Source organism: Lissotriton vulgaris, chromosome 9 (genome assembly GCF_964263255.1).
Source record: "Lissotriton vulgaris chromosome 9, aLisVul1.2, whole genome shotgun sequence".
NCBI lineage: Eukaryota > Metazoa > Chordata > Amphibia > Caudata > Salamandridae > Lissotriton > Lissotriton vulgaris.
In genome coordinates, this window is record NC_141697.1 from 330,423,247 (window position 1) to 330,445,313 (window position 22,067).

The 22,067-nt window shown below is 42.1% G+C and overlaps 1 protein-coding gene across 2 annotated transcripts in view; it reads left to right on the forward strand.

Annotated features, from left to right (window-relative positions):
- PPP4R3A (protein phosphatase 4 regulatory subunit 3A) overlaps positions 1 to 22,067 on the forward strand; it is a 309,259-nt gene that overhangs the window by 192,471 nt on the left and 94,721 nt on the right. For both annotated transcript variants that reach the window (XM_086937643.1, XM_086937644.1), the window contains exons 5-6: positions 15,740 to 15,817; positions 21,694 to 21,810. In XM_086937643.1, the coding sequence (XP_086793769.1) occupies positions 15,740 to 15,817; positions 21,694 to 21,810 (195 nt within the window). The remainder of the gene's footprint in view (positions 1 to 15,739; positions 15,818 to 21,693; positions 21,811 to 22,067) is intronic.

Here is a 22,067-nt window from a genome sequence, read left to right on the forward strand (position 1 = left end):
CGATTTATGAAAAGGAACCTCCTAATCGTGTTCTTGAACTGCAGACAGTGTATCCACATCTCCTATCTGCAAACCATAAACGTGAGACCCAAACCTTCCCACTTGATATTTATTCCAAGCTGCTTTATTGGCCAAGAATTTGATTCTTTTGGTCTGTAGCGCTGGTGCAAGGTGGAATAAGCACAGCTTTTCCTCTGTGGAAGTTGCTGAAACAGAAGATCTAGTGGATCCTCCCAACAACTTGGTTTCTTGGTCTGAAGACCATTGGGTTCATGTAGGTCAGCTACAGACCCATTCTCTTGGCAAAACTGTCTACCGGGCCTCTCCTCTCCAGTCTTAGAGGTTGGGCCTCTCCCCTTAAGGCAAAAAGCTCCTTTGAGTTAAGGCACTCCCTTCTTCCCATTTATCAAGCTGGCAGGCTCCCAAGTCTCAGCGCCACAGTTTATCCAGCAGTTGGTGAGGATTTCAGAAGTTTCCATATGTATGGGTGACAGGATATTAGCGATATCAACCTTGGTTCGTTGCAGTACAAGTACCCACTGTACTCCAATTCCCCATCACAGTGACTGAAATAGCTGTCCAATGTGCTGTCAAACTGCTGTCTTCTTCAGCAGACAAAAGTGAGAGGAAGAAACCGAGCTGCTGAAACGAGCTCTGGCATCCAGTACTGAAAGCTCCTTGCGGATATCAGCTGCACAACTGCACCTTGCAATTCTAGGTGCATCCTAGAATCATGTTGAAGAATACCTTAGACACAATGACTTTGAATTGACCAAACAGACTTCAGTAAGCTAACTGCAACCCAGATGCAAGAACTGACTAGTTGAGATTGCGGAATTACCTACAGGTCACAGATTCCAAGAAATCTACTCCACACATGTGCTTTAGTCTAAGACTTTCTATTTATGTAAAGACATGTTTTTTCTACTTTATGTACCACTTTTTAGGTCTCGGGACCGTTAAGCTGCGAAGCAGCTTCCGGTCAGGAGATTTAATGACTCTTAGTAGGGCACTTTAGACCCGCCTCTCAGCTCAGTTCGCTTCCATTGGCTGGCTTCCTAAACAGAGGCCAGCCATTGGAAGAGAAGTGAGTCACTCCAAACAAGCCCCGTCTTTTTCGGATTCGGGGGCGTAAGTTTTGCTGTTCTTTAGCTCGTGACGTCGTCCGTCACTCAGGACAGCAAAACACGCCCCCGAATTTGAGAAATTCCGATAGCTTGAGGCCGCCATTTTTTTTTGTCCGTCGCCGAGTCTTCAAGTGCAGAGGAGAGCCTCCTCCTCGCAGCACCGCAGTGAAGGTGAGCAGACAGCACTTTCAGGAGCTGCTTGCCTCCCCCCTTCCCTCTGCCCTCCTCCGTGTCCGTCGCCGAGTCTTCAAGTGCAGAGGAGAGCCTCCTCCTCGCAGCACCGCAGTGAAGGTGAATATTTTTTAGCATAATGAGGCCAAATGGTAAACGTTGTTGCACATGTGATTAAAAATATAGAGAAACTCTGAAAGGGCATTAAGTTATAAGCAAGGTGTTAAAGCATGCATGCCCCCTTTTGGCTTCTCGTGGCCAACGGTTCAAAATTGTGGTGTTTGTGTGCACAACAAACTATGCACTTAAAAAAAATAGGCATTCTCTACGTGCTACCAGTGCATACCTTGAACAGTCTCGTGATATTGCCAGTTTAAAGATGACAAGAGCACAGGGGGATGCCCTAATGATGATTAAAGTAAAGAAATGGGGCGTGGGTGGTGCTAGCACGACGCACACCTGCTGGAGGAGACCTCCAAGTTGGCCCAAGTTTGCTGTGAAAAAAGTCTATGCCGCCAATCTGACCTCTTTCCAGAACGCAGAGAGGCATGTAAAGACGACAAGGTTGTAAATACCAGCTCTACTACACCTCTAACCTAAAAAAATGTATACTTTATCCCTCCTCGATAGACCACTGTCATCTTGGATGGGAGACTGAGCAGTAGGGCCTGTTCACCCAGAGGTCTCTTAGCTGCTGAATTCAACGGTACTCATTTTATCGACCTCAGATGGAGGAAAGGCTGAGTGGAACCGCTGGGATTGAACCTGTGACCATGAGGTCGAACACAGGCCCCTGCAATGGACGCTTTAGTCCACTGAGCCACCAGACCCAGTTGTGCATCACAGGACGCAATAGAAACTCAGAGGTACATCTTTAACCTCTGTCACTACTAACTGTTCGTCTCTCAAACCTTCAAATTTCTCTGAATTCTTCTGTTTAGTGTATATAAACATGTATATTTTTACACCTTTATATAGCGCGAACCAATTCATCCAGGCGTCGAATCGCTGTGCATAACATGACCAGGATCGTACTTTACTTGCAAACTACCATTTTATCATGTAAACACAATGCTCTACCTTGGCAGGCACTCTCAGGTTCTGGGTAGCTGCGCTGCTTTCGCTTGAGAGGGAGGGTACCAGCGCTTCTCAGCCTGGTTACGTGTAATGGGAGAGCATCTCGCAGCAGCAGACATCTCCATGGGTTTGTGAGTGCTTTCATTTCTAAATTTCCTTCCAGAGCTGGATTCACATCACATAGCGGGACTCTTTCATTTTGATATGAACTTTATCAGGCACGCTTAATGGGCCAGCTGAAAGCTTATTCAGACAAGAGAGAATGCCGGAACCCCCCCCCCCCCCCTGCTGCCTTTCAAAGACCTTTTCCCTCATCCTTTGTAAACAGTCAGACATTCATTTTGCTAAAATGGCAGGAAGGGGGGCATTTAACGCTGCTGTGGCCACCTGGAAAGGCTGGCAGTGGCACCGACATCGCGAATATTGTTGCCACGCGCTGCAGAACACATCTTTCACCGCCTGCACCTCGCGCCCTCCTCTTCCCCTTCCACGCATGGTGTTTATATGTAAACGGAGGCCACCTTATCTGAGGACAGTGACCCTGACCCATGCCTGATGCTAAGGGGAGGGAACCCCTGCTCCACCGCGAGGTACATGTCCTCCCCGGAGTGTCACAGGGTATCCTAACCGGGACCCACCAACCAGCACCTGCCTGGTGATTTAGCGCGTGTTTTGAAGTTGCATTCGAGCAGGAAGCCTTGCGCGCAACTGATGGTGTCTCGCGCCTGCTCCTTTGTGGTGGTGCTGAGCACGGGCTCGCTTCACGAAGGGGGGGGGGGGGGGGGGGGGGGGGGATGGATCTGGTGTATCGCCTCTTTTAAGACCCTCGCGCCTCAGCAGCACTCATATGTCCGGCCAGAACATCATGCTCGTTTTGTGTCATCCTCACAGTGGTGTTAGTGGACTAAGTGTCCCTGCCTGGGACGCGGTACTTGCTTTGTGTCGTCCTCGTAGGGGTGCTTTGAGGCAGTCGGTGTCGAGGTAGGCACTGGGATTTGGGCCTAGCCTATAAGTGGGGTGGATTAGGGAAATGTGAATGTGTATTTGCAGGCAGAAGTTCCCCCTCGCTCTTTGTCATGCAGCAGTTTGGTGATGTCCTTCATGCCAAAGGGTCTAGTAGTGATGTATAGTTTGGTGTAGAGCCCCCGGAATTAGAAATTACTCAATTTGCTAAAATTCCTTTGTGTGGGTATACCAGGGCAGTTGCAAGTGTGTATCAATCCCAAATCACCCTTTTCTCTCATGGGCTTCACCGGACAGTGGTCGAGGGAACCCCACGCTAGCTATTGAAGTACCTAAAATGTGTACTGGAGGAACGGCTTTCAGTAGGTACAAACTACTAGGATATCTTTAGAATTATAATGTAGAGTAAAGAAAAGACTGTACGCTCCCTCCCCCAACACCGTCAGTGCTTCACGTGCATCACATGTATCCGTCAGTACCTGCGACAAAGGGTCTGAGAGCCTACAGCTTTTGGGGCTCTGAGTTTCAGATGCACGCTTTTCAGCTTTGCAAGAAAACTTGTATGTATGCAATCATATTGTTCGTCTGACTCTGGTCTTTGTGCACTGAAGTGATGTCAGACTTCACTTGAGCCGCACGAGGGTTCAAAGCGGTCCCGGTTGTGCATGGGGTTCTAATGCCAGTCGACAGACTAGCATATTAGCGCTACCCAGAGCATAAGTGCACGGGAGAGGTACTTGTCAGCCTCATTAGCATCACAATGTTCGTGGGGTTGACTGAGTGGGGGAGCAGCCGGGTTTTGGAAGGGCAGGGCTCTGGATAGTCAAACGCCTGCAATAACACACCTCGACATTACTAAGCTTTGGCCTTGCCTCGCCTCTGAGATCTTTTTCTACCAAGCATCGCCGATATTTGATGCTCTAATGAACTTTAATGAAATTTATAATTGAGTGCTAATTCCAATTTTCTTTTCGCCTCTGAGATCTGTTTATGGTCCAGTTGATGATCAAATATAGGATAATAAATGCATTCCCTGGTCGTCGTGTATTTCAAGGTCATCAGTCAGTTGAGATGCTCATAGGGCAAACACCTGCATCCTCCTCTTTACCCCTACCCTGTCACTCTCGTTTGCCTTCTGGGAGGTATTCCTCTGAATATTTTCTCTTCACCCTCCTAGACCCATGAACCCGCTGTCTTTCTCCTTCCTTAGCCACATTTACGTCATTCTGATTGTATGTTTTTCACCCCACCCCCCAGTCTTACAGTTCCCTCTTTTGGCGTCACCTCTGGTTTCCAGTTGCGATCACAGCAAACACCAGAGGCAGACCACTACCACCTTTTCCATTTTTATCATGTGCCTAAGTCCCCTTCTCATTATTAATATTTTTACTAATTATATCCATCATTTACCAAGATGGACTTTGCTCTTGCAGTGTGAAACTACTGAAAGTACGCAATTACGCCAGTTTGAGTAATGAAAGATTACGCTGCTCGCACAATTACACCTGCTTGCGTGTGGTTTTGCTTCATTGCAAGTAATTACGTTAGAGACAAATATGCCAGTTATGTCCAACCCCAGATAACACCTGAAAATGTGTGTGAGTTGCCAGGGAAGTATCCTAGTGTGGGTCTCTCCAAGCCCTTCATGTTAAAGACTCAGATAAAAATAAAAATAAAAACGAGTGCAATTGAATTGAGTGTGTAAGCGATGAGTTAATACAGTTTGTCAGAGAAGTTCTCTATTAGCCTTTTTTTCAAGTCTGTGAGTTAATGGGAAAAACATCAGGGATTACATTGTACATGAGAAAGGTATGCATCAACTTCATTGGTTAGCTGCCTCTCTTGGGATAACTGTCACTTTAAATCTCCATGTCATTAAATAATTACTTGAACAGTTTCCAAACATTGAAATTAACCCAAATTTTACCGTAGAAAGTAGAAGTAACTCAGAAGAGGTGCAGTCGTGAGCATAAGTCGGCAGAAACGTCGAGGAAAAGTAGTTCAAGTGCCCACTGTCCCAGCTTCTTTCTCAGTGGTGGGGCAGGGCAGTTCGGAAGCCCTTCCCACCACACTGTTTTGTTTGTTTTTCTCTGCCTTGCAGTGGTCGAGCAGCTCTGGGTCTGACATGCACAACAGGGAGACATCAGCCATGGCTCAATTACATTTCCTGCCTTAATATAGGTGGTCGCTGCGCAGTGTATTTTCAAACATTTGCCTCTTAACAATGAGGAAGGAATGGTGCATAACAGTCTAGGGCGAAGTGGGGGTGGGGGTAGAAGATTAGTGCCTACCTCAGTGGCTCACCTCTCTGATGCGCTAAGAGGGCCAGGTCAATTGACTAAGGAGATGCGTATCCCCTTTTTGAGTGGTACAGTGACATATTGAATTAGTAGATGGAAGAATAAACCTCTCACTTCCCACTGCTTCTGCACATTTAATTGTGTCAAGGCCTTGGCCGCTATTTTGGCAAAAAGACACTTTATCCACGTTTCAGGCCGTCAATGTGCAGTCATGCCCGGTGTCGGTGTTTTCTTGCCGATCAACGTTTGCCCTTCAGATAAGGACATTGAAGTGAAAAATGATGTAGTTCTTGTATTATTTTGTGCCTAGATAATGAGGGATTCCGGTGGCCATGAGCATATTAAATATAGAGAAGATAATTGCTTGCCATAAATCACACTTTTTGTGTAAGCTCATAAAAGCAACCCGGGGACTCCTTAATGCAAAACCTAGTGCCTAAAGGGTAAAGTTTTTGAACTGAGAGCTTCCAATTTAATGATGTTCTCTACTGAACGCATCCAGTCTCCAATTTTGTCCTCTACAACGGACGAAACTCGCACAGTTCCCTTTTCCACTGCATTGGCAATGTAAATGACAATGCCATTTATTTATGATAAAAAAAAGTCATGAGCAAGGCCAATAGCTCTACCTTTATTAATGCCGAGACCATTGCATTGTAAATGCTTGTTATTTTGGTGTGATTCAAATATTTCTCTTTTCTTTAAAAAAAAATAGCACTGAGCATTCACTTATTACGCCTGTTGTGTGATTGCATGACCTCAGTGTCTACCCTCACTCTACCTACCTGAGATGCTTTGAACTGCTCACTCATTGGTGCCCTGTGAGTCAAGTAAGTTCATGTTTGCAGCGCAGCAGTAGGATGGACACTATAGGTAAATCAACCCAGCCACATGGTTAAGGTCGAGTAACAGCTGGGCTAGTGCCCTCATCACCCTCATCACCCTCCTCCGAGCAAGTTGTAACACAGCCCAGTAGATTTCCATCAATCAACACCTTTCATGAAAGCTGTGACAGGGTCATTCCCCTTCTGTGGATAGGGCTTTCAGAAAGTCATGAACAAGTATGTAGACTGGTGTAATGACTGTGTGCGTTACAACTTGATACACTTTTAGACTGTGCTTTACCACCCTGAATCCCACTCCGAAGTCCCAAAGAGCTGTACTGCCTAGAATGTTTTTGAGGGCATATGTAACTCTCCTGACCACCATTCCAAAAAGCCTTCTTTATAAAATGTTGATAGTTCGATGTCTTTATGAATGGACTGCAGGCCTCCAAGTTCACAAATTTGTTTAGGCGGAAAGAAAACCACATGGGGTCTAGACTATTGGTTAGCCTGTGTTAAGTGAAGGGTTGCTGTTCAAAGTCCTGCACCTTCACCGATGCATCAGGTTGAAATGATGGATATCAGAAATGCAGTATTCGGAGTTAATTGTGCAAGTGTATATGAATTAAGAGTAACAGAAAACACAACTTTGAGGAGGGTCTAAAGGGGAAAATTATTTACTGACCTAAGTGTACCCTATCCCCTAATCCTACTTGCAACAAACACAAAAGGGGTGATACTGGTCTGATTGGGCTAGAAAGGGTCTGCTTTCTCATGGAAGGCGTGTGTATAAACTAGAGAATAAGAAGGGTGAAAGGAAAAAAAACCATCAGCCCACCCATTGGCGGAACTTCATCATCTGGGATTTTTAAAGTACAAACTGGTATCCACTAGGTTACTCACTGTTGTTATCGTGAGTGAACTCTAGTAACGGATCCACCAGTGATGGAAAGCCAAAGAGTAGTGGTGTGAAGAGCTGTGGGAAGAAAAAGTTGCAGTGCTCAAAAAATATGTCGTAGTAGAATAGTGGTATGTTAAAATTGACTAACATGGTGCCTAAAGATACATTTTATTATGACGGTCACCATGATGACAAGATTAAAAACAGTGTGTGGATAGTGTTTCAACAAATACTACTATCTTGATGGAATATTTAACTGGTCGACATGTTTCAGCCAAGAATGGCTTTCTTCAGGACCTATGTTAACACTACTGCAACTGTGACAAAGTGTAATGAGGACTACATACCATGCGAGTTTGATAAAGCCAAGAACATATGTAAAGTTGCCATTTAACCATTTGGCGACTGCACATATCTGGTAAAACTCGGGATAACAGCCTAGAAAGCACTATGCGCTCAATCTTGCAATATGGTCTACCAACTAGAAGAGAATAGAATACTCTTGGCTTTATCAAATTCGAATTTAATCCATCTATCATCAGCTGGCTAGGCTAGCTGAGAACCGCGGTCCTTTCCACGCCCATTCATGACACCAGGGGATATTGTCACGAAGTGGAACCAATGCCAGACAAATGACTCTAAAGTTATTTTTGTTTCCATCTCCTGAGAGCGGGGCCTCATTACCTGAGCGAGTGCCAGGCAAGGTGAGGCCACTCCCAAGTACATTTTGGGTGAGTGATCATCTAATAAAATAATGAATGAGCAATGTCTCGTTGGCTGTCGTATATCTTCCTCGCAATTGTAACTTTCATCTGTTACACTGTGTGTCTGTATACACTGTTTTCTTTTCAGGAGAGGTGATTTCACAACCATAACTACCGAAGCTACCATTTACTACACCGTCAGATGGTAGGTCATTCACGCATGGTATGTAGTCCTCATTACACTTTTCGTCACAGTTGCAGTAGTGTTAACATAGGTCCTGAAGTAAGCCATTCTTGGCTAAAACATGTCGACCAGTTAAATATTCCATCAAGATAGTAGTATTTGTTGAAACACTATCCACACTCTGTTTTTAAGCTTGTCATCCGGGTGACCGTCATAATAAAATTTATCTTTAGGCACCATGTTAGTCAATTTTAACATACCACTATTCTACTAGCACATATTTTTTGAGCACTGGAACTTTTTCTTTCCACAGCTCTTCACACCACTACTCTTTGGCTTTCCATCACTGATGGATCCGTTACTAGAGTTCACTCACGATAACAAAAGTGAGTAACGTAGTGGATACCAGTTTGTAGTTTAAAAATCCCAGATGATGAAGTTCCGCCAATGGGTGGGCTGATGGGTTTTCTTCCTTTCACCCTTCTTATTCTCTAGTTTATACACACACCTTCCATGGGAAAACAGACACTTTCTAGCCCACTCAGACCGGTGGCACCCCTTTTGTGTTGTTATGAATTAAGAGGGTCATAGAATGTGTTGAGACTGCTGTTCGTAATTTCACAAGTTTCGAGGGAAGAATACATTGATAAACTGTTCCCTGTGTTTGAAAGTAACACATTGAAGCATCAATCTAGTTATATTGATTGAGTGTACAGTGACACAGACCTTTTCAAAATAAGAAACCGGTGATGTACTGCTACATGTTGTTGAACAATTGCATCTCTGTAAGCAAAACATTATATAAAGTTAAAAGTAACACATGGGGAATGAAATGTCATAGGGAATATATACAAGGAAGAGAGCTATACAGGCAATGCTAGGATTGGCTTGAAGGGTTTACCGTTGAAGGAGTTAAATGAGCATGATTGTTATGTACTTTTTTACCACACTTGTGTGACTACTAGATTAGTTGAGTATAAATAGATGGGATTTCATTATTATAATCTAAACCAATAGACAAGAAAGGCCAGGTTAGGTTTTAGCTTTCACTCAAATATGATTTCAGTAACTGCCAGTCCTCCTCTGAATATTTTTCACTAATGTACCAATTCAGAGCACCTCTTTCGTTGCATTACGAAAGCCAAACTAACATTTATGCTAAGCACACTAAACACTGTGTATAGTTTGCATGAGTTATTTAATTTCATGCCTATTAATTATAGTTTAGCCCTTTAAACATTCCCTTTATTTTCCACATGTCCTTTCTAATGTAGACACAAATGCTTAGCTCTGCCTTGATACTATACCCCTTGGCAGGCTAATAGAATAAAAATTAAGTGTCACAAGAACTGTGGTCAAACATTCATTAAGACTGTATTCATTATCATTATATGTTTTGCCTGATATTATTTCCCCTTGATCTGTTTAGTAAAGCAAACATCAAAGTTGAAATCATGAAATTGTGCCATCTACTGTTGTAAGCCAAATTCAAGCTAACAGTCATCGAAACAGTACCTATCTGTTTTTTTAATAACACATTTTCAATGACTGTCTACACACTACAGTTAAAATAGAAAACATATGCATATAATAAGAAAGGAGAAATCAATCCAGCCCACCACCTCTTTACAATATTAATGTCCATAGATCACCTAACACAAGAACATCAAATTATTCGAAACTTTAATTGTCTCCGTCACCATTATGTAGTCTCTCTTAGAACCTTCTGTTTCTGAAGTGCTTGTGTCATTCACAGATTAAGTTGAATGCAGTGAATACCATACTAGATTGTTTTAATTTGTACAGTCAGATATTGTCTTTTAGCAGCACTCCAAGGTTAATAGTGCTAAGATGCCTTCATCCCAGCAAGCTGGGATACAAAGTTGACGGAACAGATTCTCAACTGATGTTTTAAGGTGTTCTTTTAACAATATTCCACATATCTTTGTCCCTTCTTTTAGGTAGGAATGTTAACCCCTTCTGTGCTGCGCAAATTTTCCCCCGGTGCTGAACGTTCCATTGGGCCTATGGAACCATGACGGAACGGTTCCGTCATAAGCACAGGCCACCTTATGCTCATGAGGGAACCGTTCCGTCATGAGCATGGAAGGGGTTAAGTATGTTGAAGAGATTGTCTTGAAAGAAAATCTTCTTTGAGGAAAATCTTTTTCAAAAATGTTTGGGATGGTCTAAGATCTAGGCTCTTTTGTTCCAAATGGCCCTTGGGTATCTTTTGATAGATTCCCAGCTGAGTGTTAATGGAAATCTGGAGTTGTACCATACTATAAATAGTCTGCCTCTGGACACATCCTGTTCCATCCACGATTTACCTATAATGCACATGCAAGAAAGACCAAAAGGATTTTACTGTACTGTGCCATTTTAAAACCTTGAATGTGCTGACATTTTTGGAATCCTACATAACCATTCCATTATGAAAACTTCACAGACAGCATATTTACTCTGGTTTGCAACTGCATGCTGGTTTGAACTTGTACAGTGTGCTCATAACTTGGTCATTCTGATGGCAAGCCATGTCCATTTTCCTAGATTTCTAGATTTTACTTAAAATAAGTTGCCCTTATTATACTTGGCTGCGTATTCCTAGGCAGAGATCTGGTAAAGAAAGCAGGGTATTGATTGTAGTAAGTTGTTGAGGAAGGACTTGCTTTAAGGCTGCTTTCAGTAATTGTGTGTGTTCATTTGGGGCATGAACTAAGACGCCTGTACTGATGAAATCATTCTGCCAAGTGAGCGTGATGAATACTGATGCCCATATTTTGTGACTACTTCATTAAAGCCAGTGACACCATGGGGTTGATTCACAAATATGAGACTAGGTAGTTGTATTACAGGAGTAAGCCTCTTACATAATCTCCTAGATCTAGCCCTTTGTGCTTCTAGCTCGAAACATTCAACTATATAAAGAGGAACACAGTACTTTCTGTTTTTGCTAAGGGTATACAAGTATTCCAATTTTAAATGTTTTGTTGATAATTTACAAAGTCAATTAAGAGTAGTACAGGAGAACTACTTTCATACTGTAGAATGCTTCTGTTCACAAGCCTCCTAATTAATCTCTCCCTCCTTGGGCAGCTGCTTTTGGAATTGGTGGATACAAATTAAGTTGGTATCCTTAGCTTGATTATTAGGAGCAGTATAGCTACAGCAACATTTATTTATTATGGATAATTGGTGACATCACTTAAAGCAGTGGTGTACGCTGTCATGAGTGTACATATATTTTGAGCAAAAAAGGCAACGATATACTAGAGTTTAGCATATCACTTCATATTTTAGAAATAAAAGCACATTTTGAAAAGGTGTCACCTTCTAATTAATGGTCCTAATATATTTTGTGTGTGAATTAAACAGATTATTTCATAATTTATTTGATTATTACTATAAATGTATTTTTGTTTGTTTTGATGTTCAAATTGTAGAATTTAATATGCATTGTGGCTAAAGACAGTGCAGAAATGTTAGCTACAGGTAAATACCAGTAGCCAAGTTATTCTAATTGCGTTTTATTTAGTTTGTCAAAGCATTATATCTATATTTTAAACTAAATACTTAAGAGAATGTGCACCTTCTGAAAGAACTATAGCCATGTTCTCCATGGTGTATTGATACGTGTTGGGCTGGGAATGTCGCCTGCATGATGAACGGGCCAGTAAACTTACCTTGAGTGCCTAATTTACTGTGAAACGTGTATCCCGTCTTCTTAATTTGGCTTCGCTTCAGGCTAATCTAGCATCTGCTCAACAGCCTAGGTCTCATTTGGGATACACAATGTGTTCTGTGAGCTTGAGTAGCGCACAAAGTGTCTTCTTAGTAGAAATTGGATTACTACCCATGCACTGGGTGCATCCCTTAAAGTGGTTGTGGAATCGTACTATGTTCTTTGGATCTATAATATGACCAGACCTTTGCTCTGTGTTGAGGAGAGGCTATGGGTTGCTTGTGCTCCTCTCTGGCGGTGGCCTTGTTTGGCAGTTCAGAATGGGTTGTTCCCATGAGGAGCAGGGCCAGAACTGATTTACATATGGCGGACTTATGTCTAGATTAGCAGAGTGGGCCAAAAACCATGGGTTGATTGTGCTACTTCAATCCGTGATTGTGCTACTTTTTGCAAGCATGACTCCCATCACCTTTTGTGTTAAGGTAAAGCGGGCCTTCCAGCTTCTCTTGTGTGAAGTACTGCTGTTATGTGAAACTCAGAACCTTGTCTTAGCATCCCCTGCGCATGTTAAATTAGTGTATTGTGTAGCACTTGTATTGTAGTAGTACTTTGTGTGAGTCATGAGTGCTGGGGCCAATGGAATCCATTTTGGGTCCTTTTGGTTTTAGCATTGCTTTTCCCCTACTATCTATCATTGGTAGATGGTAGAAATAAGAGGTGGGACAGCAGTTTCTATTGTTAAATGTCAGCAAGTTTCTAGGCTGAACCTGCTTTTTTGTCTGTGTTAGTACTGTTACTGTTTCAGTAAGGTTAATGAGAGCAAGGTGCAGAGATCCCATGTTTTATTGTACCCTTGGTTTAGATACCGCTGCTTGGAGGCAGCCCCATTTATACTTTGAGACACCTATCATTTTGCACAAAGGCTGTGTCTGGTGAGCAGCCTGAGAATTGCATTTGAAAGAGAATCAGCCCAAACTGGTTATAACCACACTCCTGGTCTGGAAAACTTATATGAAAGTGGGATTCAAACATATCCATTTGGTTCTGGTTCTAAGACCTCCTTGTCCAAGGAAGCGGGTCCTCCTCAAAGTACTCTACAGAGCTCCGGTACATCCAGGACTGGTGTCTGCCTGTCTTTCAGAGGTTAGGGGACATTAGCCGAAGTTTTCACTTTCTACTGGTGGAGCTAGAGGGTTTGTCTTAAGTGTCAAGAATCCTCCCTGCTGATGGAGGGAATGAGTGCCTGGCTCTGTAGGAGGAGGTTGTCTAGTATGTTACCGGTGTGAAAAGCACCCAGAGAAAGCTGACATGCGTAGAGTGTAGTTAGGAAGTGGCCCATGTTGTGGGGTGCCATCAGTTGATCTGTGTAGTTTGTGTGAGCTGCATGAGCTTCCCTTGTCACCCATAAGTTTGCCGCGGCCTTACGTTACTGGTGCTTATACTGCCAACTTTGTGAAACAAAGTCGTGCCTCCGCAGAAGTGGGAAGCAAGTACCAGAAAAACCCAACCACAAGGGATTCAACATGCAGGCTGCAGTGGTACACAGACATCCTTCTACAGCTGTATGCCTCACGGAAAACCAAACCTTCTCGGTGAATATCGTCCAAGCAAAACTGCCAGCATAGCACCCGCAGTAGAGGAATGGTTGCCATTAGGGAAGGAGCCCAGACCTCATCAGGAGGAAAATTGCAGTGCTTGTCCTGCAGTAGGGACGACAGGCAAAATGTGTCCAGACGAGTCTGCCACGCATGCTAAGATGTTTTTTTTTTCTGTAGAGGTCAAGAGACATTAAATCGGGTCTTATATCCTGTTTGGATTATAGATAATTGATCTAATTCTAAAACATGCAGGAGGAAGGAAGATACCAAGTGAAGTAGTGCCTCACTGTTGCACAATTTAGTTTGCAAGTCTCTTTTTTCCATTGAATTCTGTTATGCTATGTGATTACAGCACTCTTTTAACATGCAAAAGGTGATGATTACATTGCTGTGGTTTGTTTTAGAAAATTCGTTTTTAAACGGATTCTGCCACTTGACCACATTCGGTGATCTGAAGCCCCAGTTCATGTAATTTGGAGTACATAGATATTTTGAATGCCTCTAAAAGCCATTAGTGGTAGTAGTAGTAAACATTTATTGATTTTGATTAATTAAAACCATTTACAAAAATACATTCTGATAAAAGCATTTTGGTGAATTTACTTTTTGGTCGTTACTCTTGTTAAAAAAATAAAAAGACATTTTTATATGTCAAGACATGCATGAGTAATTTGAAAGTGCAGAATGTCCTTAGTTCATTTTTCCTGGAGCCTCTAAGGTCTATACGTAGATTGCAGTACTGCTAGTCCTTTGCTTTGATGCCACTAGGAGCAGGAATTTAACAAGCTTCCCATTTAGTTGTGGGTCCCTTGGGTTGAAGCATTAGTGGAACCAGAGGGGATTCTGGTCATGGCCAGATTTGCTGGATGTGCTCCACTGGGATGTACATTTGATAAATTATTATAGCTCATACTTCATGTGCAACAGCCTGGTGCTTCAAGTGCTAAAACTTAAGTCACTTGTGCTCAGAAACATTCAATTGGCTGGCTGTACAAGATGAAAATGTAGTTAGTGCTGGGGTATCTAAAGTCAAACACCAGAGTGAGCTGCATGTTGGGAAAAGTCGTGTTATACCTATTGCCTGGATATAGGCAAGCAGGTCAGTTAGGCAGAGAACTAGTGGTTAAACTGGTAAATGTTTTCACAAGGGATTATGGTTATAAAACAGATTCCCCTGTTGCCAACATGGTTTGATCCAGAATCCAGAGCAGCTCACTTTCCTTTTTTTTATTTTTCAGTTACCGTGCAAAGTTTTCAGTGCTTAACAATTGGGTTAAAACAAATGTTTGTCATTAGTAGTGCAAATCTACTCTACACTGGTCTTTAGTGTTGTGTTACACCTGGTATCAAGAAAAATAGCTCCTTACTAGGTTTAGAAACATTATATTTTAGTTAATTGTGAAATGGAACAGAATAAGTTGTATTGAACCTTGTAGTGGCAATGAAGCTCATTATTAAGGATAAATGAACCTGACATGCTTCTTGTGTATTTGACAAACATGGCGAAAAACGTAAAGCAATTGACTTAGTACTGCTAAGGAGTAAGGCTGCTGTCTGCCATAAAGTTCCTAGTGATCTTTAAAATAAACGTTGATGGATGAAATTTATTTTTCATAAACTTTAGCCATTTTTCATATGGATTGAGATTTTTGCTGTGTATGTGACTGCTATTCAAATGTATGATCTAACTTGCTGCTTGCTCTAACATCCATTTTAGGTCCAGTGACCTCCAGGGGAAGTGTGGAGACATGGAAGCTGAAATTCTTCCCCTGCTTAAATTGATTCAAGGGGGAAAAGTAGTTCCCACTGACATCACACATTTTTGCACTCTTTTTCATCCTGGTACCCTTAATTAATTTTAGAATTCTGCAGCCACAGACAGTCTTCGAATCGTGTAACTCTGGCCCATCTTGGAGCCATGTGACCCCAGTACATCCACTCCAGTTTCCTTAATATCAATGCTGAAAGTTTTACTTTCCTGCTATAATTTATTTGTGGCCAGAAATGGTATGTCCCTTAAAAAAAAATAAACAATAGTCTGGTTTTTACATTGGATATAAAAATTGAGTTAATTGTATCTTCGCTACAATCTACTTACCATAGTAATTACCATAATTCTGGTGCATTGTAAAAGTTGTGATGCAGTTTCAATTGATAGAAGTATTAAATGTTTGTGCTGTGCAATAAATAAGATGATTTTGTTTTTAGGAAGATGAAAAATTTCTGACAGAGCTGTTTGCACAGCTTACAGATGAAGCTACAGATGATGAGAAGCGACAAGAATTGGTAAGATTGGCACCTTAGTTTTACCTTTTTCAAGTGTGTTCTTATTAAACTAAAGATTCTTCAGCTTTGGTTATTGCATAGATTCACATGCTTTGAATTATTCTCTATCTCCACTCTTGGAATCCTTTCAAAAATATACTGCATGGCATTTTTGGACCATTCATTTAGCCATGTTTGTAGTCTATGCAGCTCATTGTTGGTCTTCCAGGCAGGTATTCAGGCAGGGAGGTTTAGAATTCCATTCCTCTTACTTTTTTCTTTTTAACTATTACTTTGTATAAAGGGATCCTTAATGCACGTTTATCTCTTTTCAACATTTGCAACTATTCTGACTGCACAAATAAAGACCTTATTGCTGCAGCTTGTCCTATATTAATACACTTAATAAGAATTTCTGTTACTGATTAGTTACTGGACTCACCCTCAGGGCTGGCCTTTTTAGTAGCTTGGTCTTTAGCAATCTTTCTTTTGTATTTTAATTTCAGCTGTGTCCCCTTCCTTCATTCGCCTTTAAGTTGGCGCAATAGCCTATTAATGATAAAAAGATTCACTCTTTCTGCCTTACAAGAACTGCAGCCCCAAGAAAATATTTGATTGCTTAAATTACAAACGTGTGCTCGTGACTCAAATGTTGGTTAATTCAGTAAAATGCCTAAGGATGGAGTAAGGCATCTGGTTTGTGCTCTCAAGGCTCCTTTTCTGATCGGACATTTTTCAGAGTGCTTTTACTAATTACTATTCTAACAAGACTCAAAAGTGTAAACATTTGGATATTCTGACACTTGGTGATAAACTGGTGATATCTTGTAACGACTTGCTAGTCAGCGTGCAGAGATTAATCGGTGACTCCTCCCTTATCTAGCCTTTCATTGAAGACCTCCCATCAAAGGTCATGCTTTTGTTGTCGTCCTCATTAATAATAATCTTGTTGACTAACAGAAAATCACTATGAACAAGAAATTACGTAGCAACAAGCATAAAACTGTCTCTTATCAAGATGCCACCTGGGCTTCTCATGCAAGTCTTGGCGGAGATAGATCTTCCATGTACATTCCACCACTTATGTCCAGGACCACCTCTAATCCAATTCCCGGCTGATATCTTGGCATTGCCTCAGTTATGTGCTCGTTTTTGTTAGATTTTTCTGGGGAACAGATGCACCACCTACATGTGTGACAGCCTCACCTTGATCCACTGCTGCCACTGTTCGAATTTCTCTGCATAATCATTGTGCCCCTGCATGGAGTACCAGCTTCCAATATATGGACTTGACTTTAGGGGTTCACTTCCCCTAGTGTACGCTCCTTTGACATCCTCAAGAAACTGAAGGGGAGTTTCCCCAATTACCCTTCTGATTAGATAGATGGTTATGAGCTTGCTATGGTCCTATTCACAATATTCTGGTTACATAGATCGATAATGAATGTGAGGATTACTTGGTGACATGTGGAGACCATTTAAAGTGCAAACTGATGTATTTTCCATGGTGAAAATGTAATTCCCTTTGGCAAGTTCTGTGCAGAGTGTTATCTGTGGCATTGTGCAAACTGGTTTAAACAGTACCAGATCTAGAACCCCTATAATATCTGTTGCATGCAAGCCCCTCCAACGGCTTCGCTGTCATTTGCAGAACAGAGAAGAAAAAAAACAATGTTGCCAAATCTCCATCAGCCAGCTTTTTGGCAGACCATAACAGTCATAAGTGTCATAACAGTCATAAGTGTCTGTTATTTATGCTGTTTGTTGAGGTTTTTAAATAACTTGATCCATCTGTGATCTTGTACAAAGTCTGAACATATTGGGACTTTTGTGTGGAATGTCTACTAATTCAACAGTCAGTCTCCACCTCCACACCTATCTTTGGGCAAAATTGACAGAAGGTATAACCTCTTTCCATTGCCGGACACGAGTACCAAAGCTTAGCACCTTGGCTGCTTGACTTATTCCCCTGCTGTGCCTGACCATAATAGAAATGGGTGTGGTCATGACTAGCTCAGCTTGTCATGAGCACACGAGCACCGTGCCTCATGACGAGCTGAGCTCGTCATGAGCACGGAAGGGGTTAAGGGCTGAAACCAAAGGCACTCTTCAGATAGAAGAGGTGACTTCTTCCGATACGGTCATTGACACTGCCTATTTTGAGATTAGATAAACTTCCTAAACAACTATGATTAACAGAAGGTTATCTCAATTCCTTTCTTTCAGCCCACCTACTGTTAACCAGTGTTAGCAAAAACATGGTCAGGCTACCAAGATACTAATGCAGTGTTTCCAAATTATACCCCAGGAACCAAGTAAGTGGACATGGCTCCTCTTGTTTCGCTCAGTGTTTCAAGACATGGCGTTCTAGTGTGAAAACTTGATTTTGGATGTTGTACAAATTACTCACTCTTATTACCTGAAGACAAGCTTCTCCCAAAAAGGCAAACACTTGTGTAATCCAAGACCTCCGAAAAGAACTCCCATATGTGCTACTAAAAGAGGTGACTTAAATGGTGTGACGCACTTCCTATTGCCAAACCTGGCTGCTCATGGTACCGTCTCAAATGCTTAATGCCAGTGCATTTGCTTCCCAGTATAGAAGGGTAAAATTGAGTTTGTCTCCTGATCAGGACCCAGCCGTCCATCCCCGTTGCCTCACATTGTAGGGAGTAATTGAACAATTCTACGCATCAACTGTAGTAAGTGCTATATAATGCAGTTTTAATTTCAATTGGACTCTCGGTGGCAACAAATTAACAAACAGTCTTTAGGATGAGTAATTCGGTATCATGGTGGCCATGGCTTTGAGCTTACATCTTAGTATCTTCAATATTGGTTCCCCATTTCAGGAAGAAGCTCCTTAGTTTATTTTGGCACTGGTGGCATTTTGGTTACGTGCATCAGCGAAATGTGGGCCATGTAGCTCTGCAAGTTTTCTTGCACAATGTTGCACAGCGAGAGCTGATGCTGAGACCATGGCCTCCCTGTTTTCTGTCAGAAAGCTAGGAAGCACACATTTTCACGTTTTTTTCCATTGAATCTCAAAGGTTATGGCTCTGTAATTTAACACTATTTCCATACTGATGGGGCTTTTTAGTGCCTCACCAGTGACCGACCTGAGACTCTTCTTCAGAGACAAAAGTATGCGTCACCGATGGGCACTAGATTATTAGTAACTTCAAGTAGTCAGTAGGTGGTTTCCACCAAAAATGTTGACTTTATCCAGTTTTGGAGTATATTTCATAGATTCACATGCTTGAATCATTCCCCATCGTCGAAGTGGGAGTCCCACTGTACTATAATCAAGCAGTAATAAATAACTTTCATGGGCTATAATGGCTCTAGGCCATGAGTTTAATAGCCTATCTATTCCCTTTTTTAAAAAAATGGGCCAAGCTTCAACTATAACCAGTCCGCTCCTAGGCTCCTCTAGAACACTCCCAAGAGAGGCTGAGTCCCTCAGATTTTGACTGCATGCTATGTGTGAAGGGAGTCTCCATGAACTCTACTCTGTATTCTCACTTGGAAAGCTGAATATATATCTTGACAATAAAGGCCTTTTCGGTCCCCGCAAGACCTGGGGAAGAAGAGTCCACATGGATGATCCACATAAGGAATGACTTTACTGTCTCCACCCCAACCATGAGGTAAGAGAGTGCAAGATTTACCATACTTTCTCCTAAAAACTTTGAGGGACAAGGAAGGTAGGTTACTCCTATGGCTTCAGAAGACCAAAACTCAGAAATCTTCTGAGGACAGTGATTCCTCTGCCAGGTCTCACAAGAGGGTGAGATCCCTTGACGGAGCTTCAGAGACTTCAAGAAAATCTATCAAGACTTCCTGTCAACCTCCCAGCTCCAAGAAAAAGCGAAACAAAAACATTTCTCCCCGAGACTGCTTCACCTGGTCCACGACACCCACTACCAAAGACGGAGACTGTACTCCTACCTCCTCTGCCAACCCTACTTTGAAGCATTTCTGCTTTAAAATCTCTGTCAACACTAAGGTCGACCACCACAACTAGATAGTCAACAATGGCGAAGATGACGATAGCCATCGACGCTCCCATCTTGTCGATAAAGATCCAAGGATCCATGAAGTACACGTCTATATCCCTGTTGACGTCACTGCCGTTGACTGTTTCCGACGATGGGCCTGTGGACTATTTCTTTGTCATCGATTTCACCACGAATGAAGATCGCATTCTCTTTGGCACATCTCACGGTCCTCCAGGGCTGAATGTGAATTGTCAGGAGGAAGACTAAGACTAGGCGTATGAGGGTAAGGAAAATAGTTCCAACAGTAGTATCTTCCACCTCCTAGGTACTATTCTGACCCTCCACCTAAGAGGGACACTTCACATCTTCCTGCTTCCTTGGTGCAAGATCTCCGGGCTATGTTCTGACTATCAGAGGTGCTTTCCACTGCCCCCTGAAGAGCAGCCTGCTGGATCTTCACCACCTGCTACCCCTCTGGTTCCACCACACCTTCCTCTGCACCTAGGGTGACACCTGCGTCCCATGTAGCAGTACCGCCTAAAGAGGATCAATCATCCCCGGACGTGGTGAGGGAAGAGGCGAAATTCCAGATGTTCCACCACCTTTAGACGAATGAGATGACTACGTAATTAGACTCTGTCCCCACCTCCCCACACTGGTTCACCTCCCAAGGATATTGGAGATTTCAATAAGGTCACGGAGATTTCAATAACGTCATGGAGAGGGCCACAACCAGATTTCTCCTTCCAATGTCAGTGAAGCAGTCTGCCGGCTTCTTCTACGATTTCAAAGAGCAGGCCAGAAGATCAGTACGTTCTATACCAATAGTGGACTACATTTGGCAAGAGGGAGTAAAGATTATGACCAGCCTGGCCAGTGTTCCAGCTGCCCTACCACACATCAAAAAATGTACAGCGCGCCTGATGACTCCACGTCATGCCTGACCGGACACCCCAAGCCTGACTTCGCAGTTGGTGCAACAGAGATCAAAAAATCAATCTCTCTTGGGAGTGTCCTAGAGGATGCTAGCAGCTGATTGGTTATAGATGCAGTTTGGTCCTTTTAAAAAATAAAAAAGTACATAGGCCATTAAACTCATGGCCTAGAGCTTATAGTTGTTTATTACTGCTTGATTATAGTACTGTGGGACTCTTCGATGACCGGGAATGAATCAAGCTTGTGAATCTATGAAAGATGCCTATACTGGATAGCTGCAGTTACAGGTAAGTAACTGATTTTCTTTTCTCCCTTTGACTGGCTACCATGGTCCGGACAGTTATTCTACACTTTCTTTAAGCATTTTTGGTTAAATGACTCCTCAAAGACTAGATTAGGAACACAGGCTCTTGGCGACCTTTAGTTCAGTAATTCTAATTTCTTATTTTAACTATATAATTTTATGCTATTTGTTTTTAATTGGAAGCATATTTGCCAGGAACAGATCCACTATTGGAGAAAAAATAAACTTGCCTATAAATAAGGGTTTCAAGTGTTATGTTTTATACATTAACATGCGGCCTTCCTTCACCTAGAAGAAGGAACAGACCATTAGCACGTGTGCTCCAAAAATCGGAGAGCTGGCCTCCGGGAAGCAGAATTCTAAGCCTCACTGGCAAATCCCAACAATGATATACAGTCCTGAAAGATTGTGTTAAATAACTTTTAATACTGCTTTGTAAAACATTTAACATGGGCTTCCAAGCCTGGCTTGGAATAATTCAAAGAACATTATCTATGAAAGATACCATTGCTGGAGTACTGCAGTTAAAATTAAGTAACACTTTAGTATCTTTATTGTAGTTATGATGGATTAAGCAGTGTAATACCCTTCCAACTTCAGCTCCATTGAGCAGTCAATTCTATTTTATAACGTCAAATGTATTTTCTCTGTTTCAGGTAAATTTTTTAAAAGAATTCTGCGCATTTTCACAAACGTTACAACCTCAAAACAGAGATGCATTCTTCAAGACGTTGTCTAATATGGGTGTTTTGCCAGCTTTGGAAGTGATTTTGGTAATTATTGCACATTGTTAGTAAATGTCCCATTTTGTTTAAAGGCGAGTTATTTTGTTTGCAACAAAACAAGAAACTGTGATGAACAAACCTGTTGCAGCTTCTTGTCTAGCTTCATAAAAGTGACAAGTTTTTTCTGAATGCATGTGTATGCTGTGAAACTAAACATGGTTTGAAACCTGTGCCTTTTCCATTGCAGCCTTAACTAGTGCTTACTTTCAAACTTGTAAACAGTTGTACGCAAACTTCAAACACCA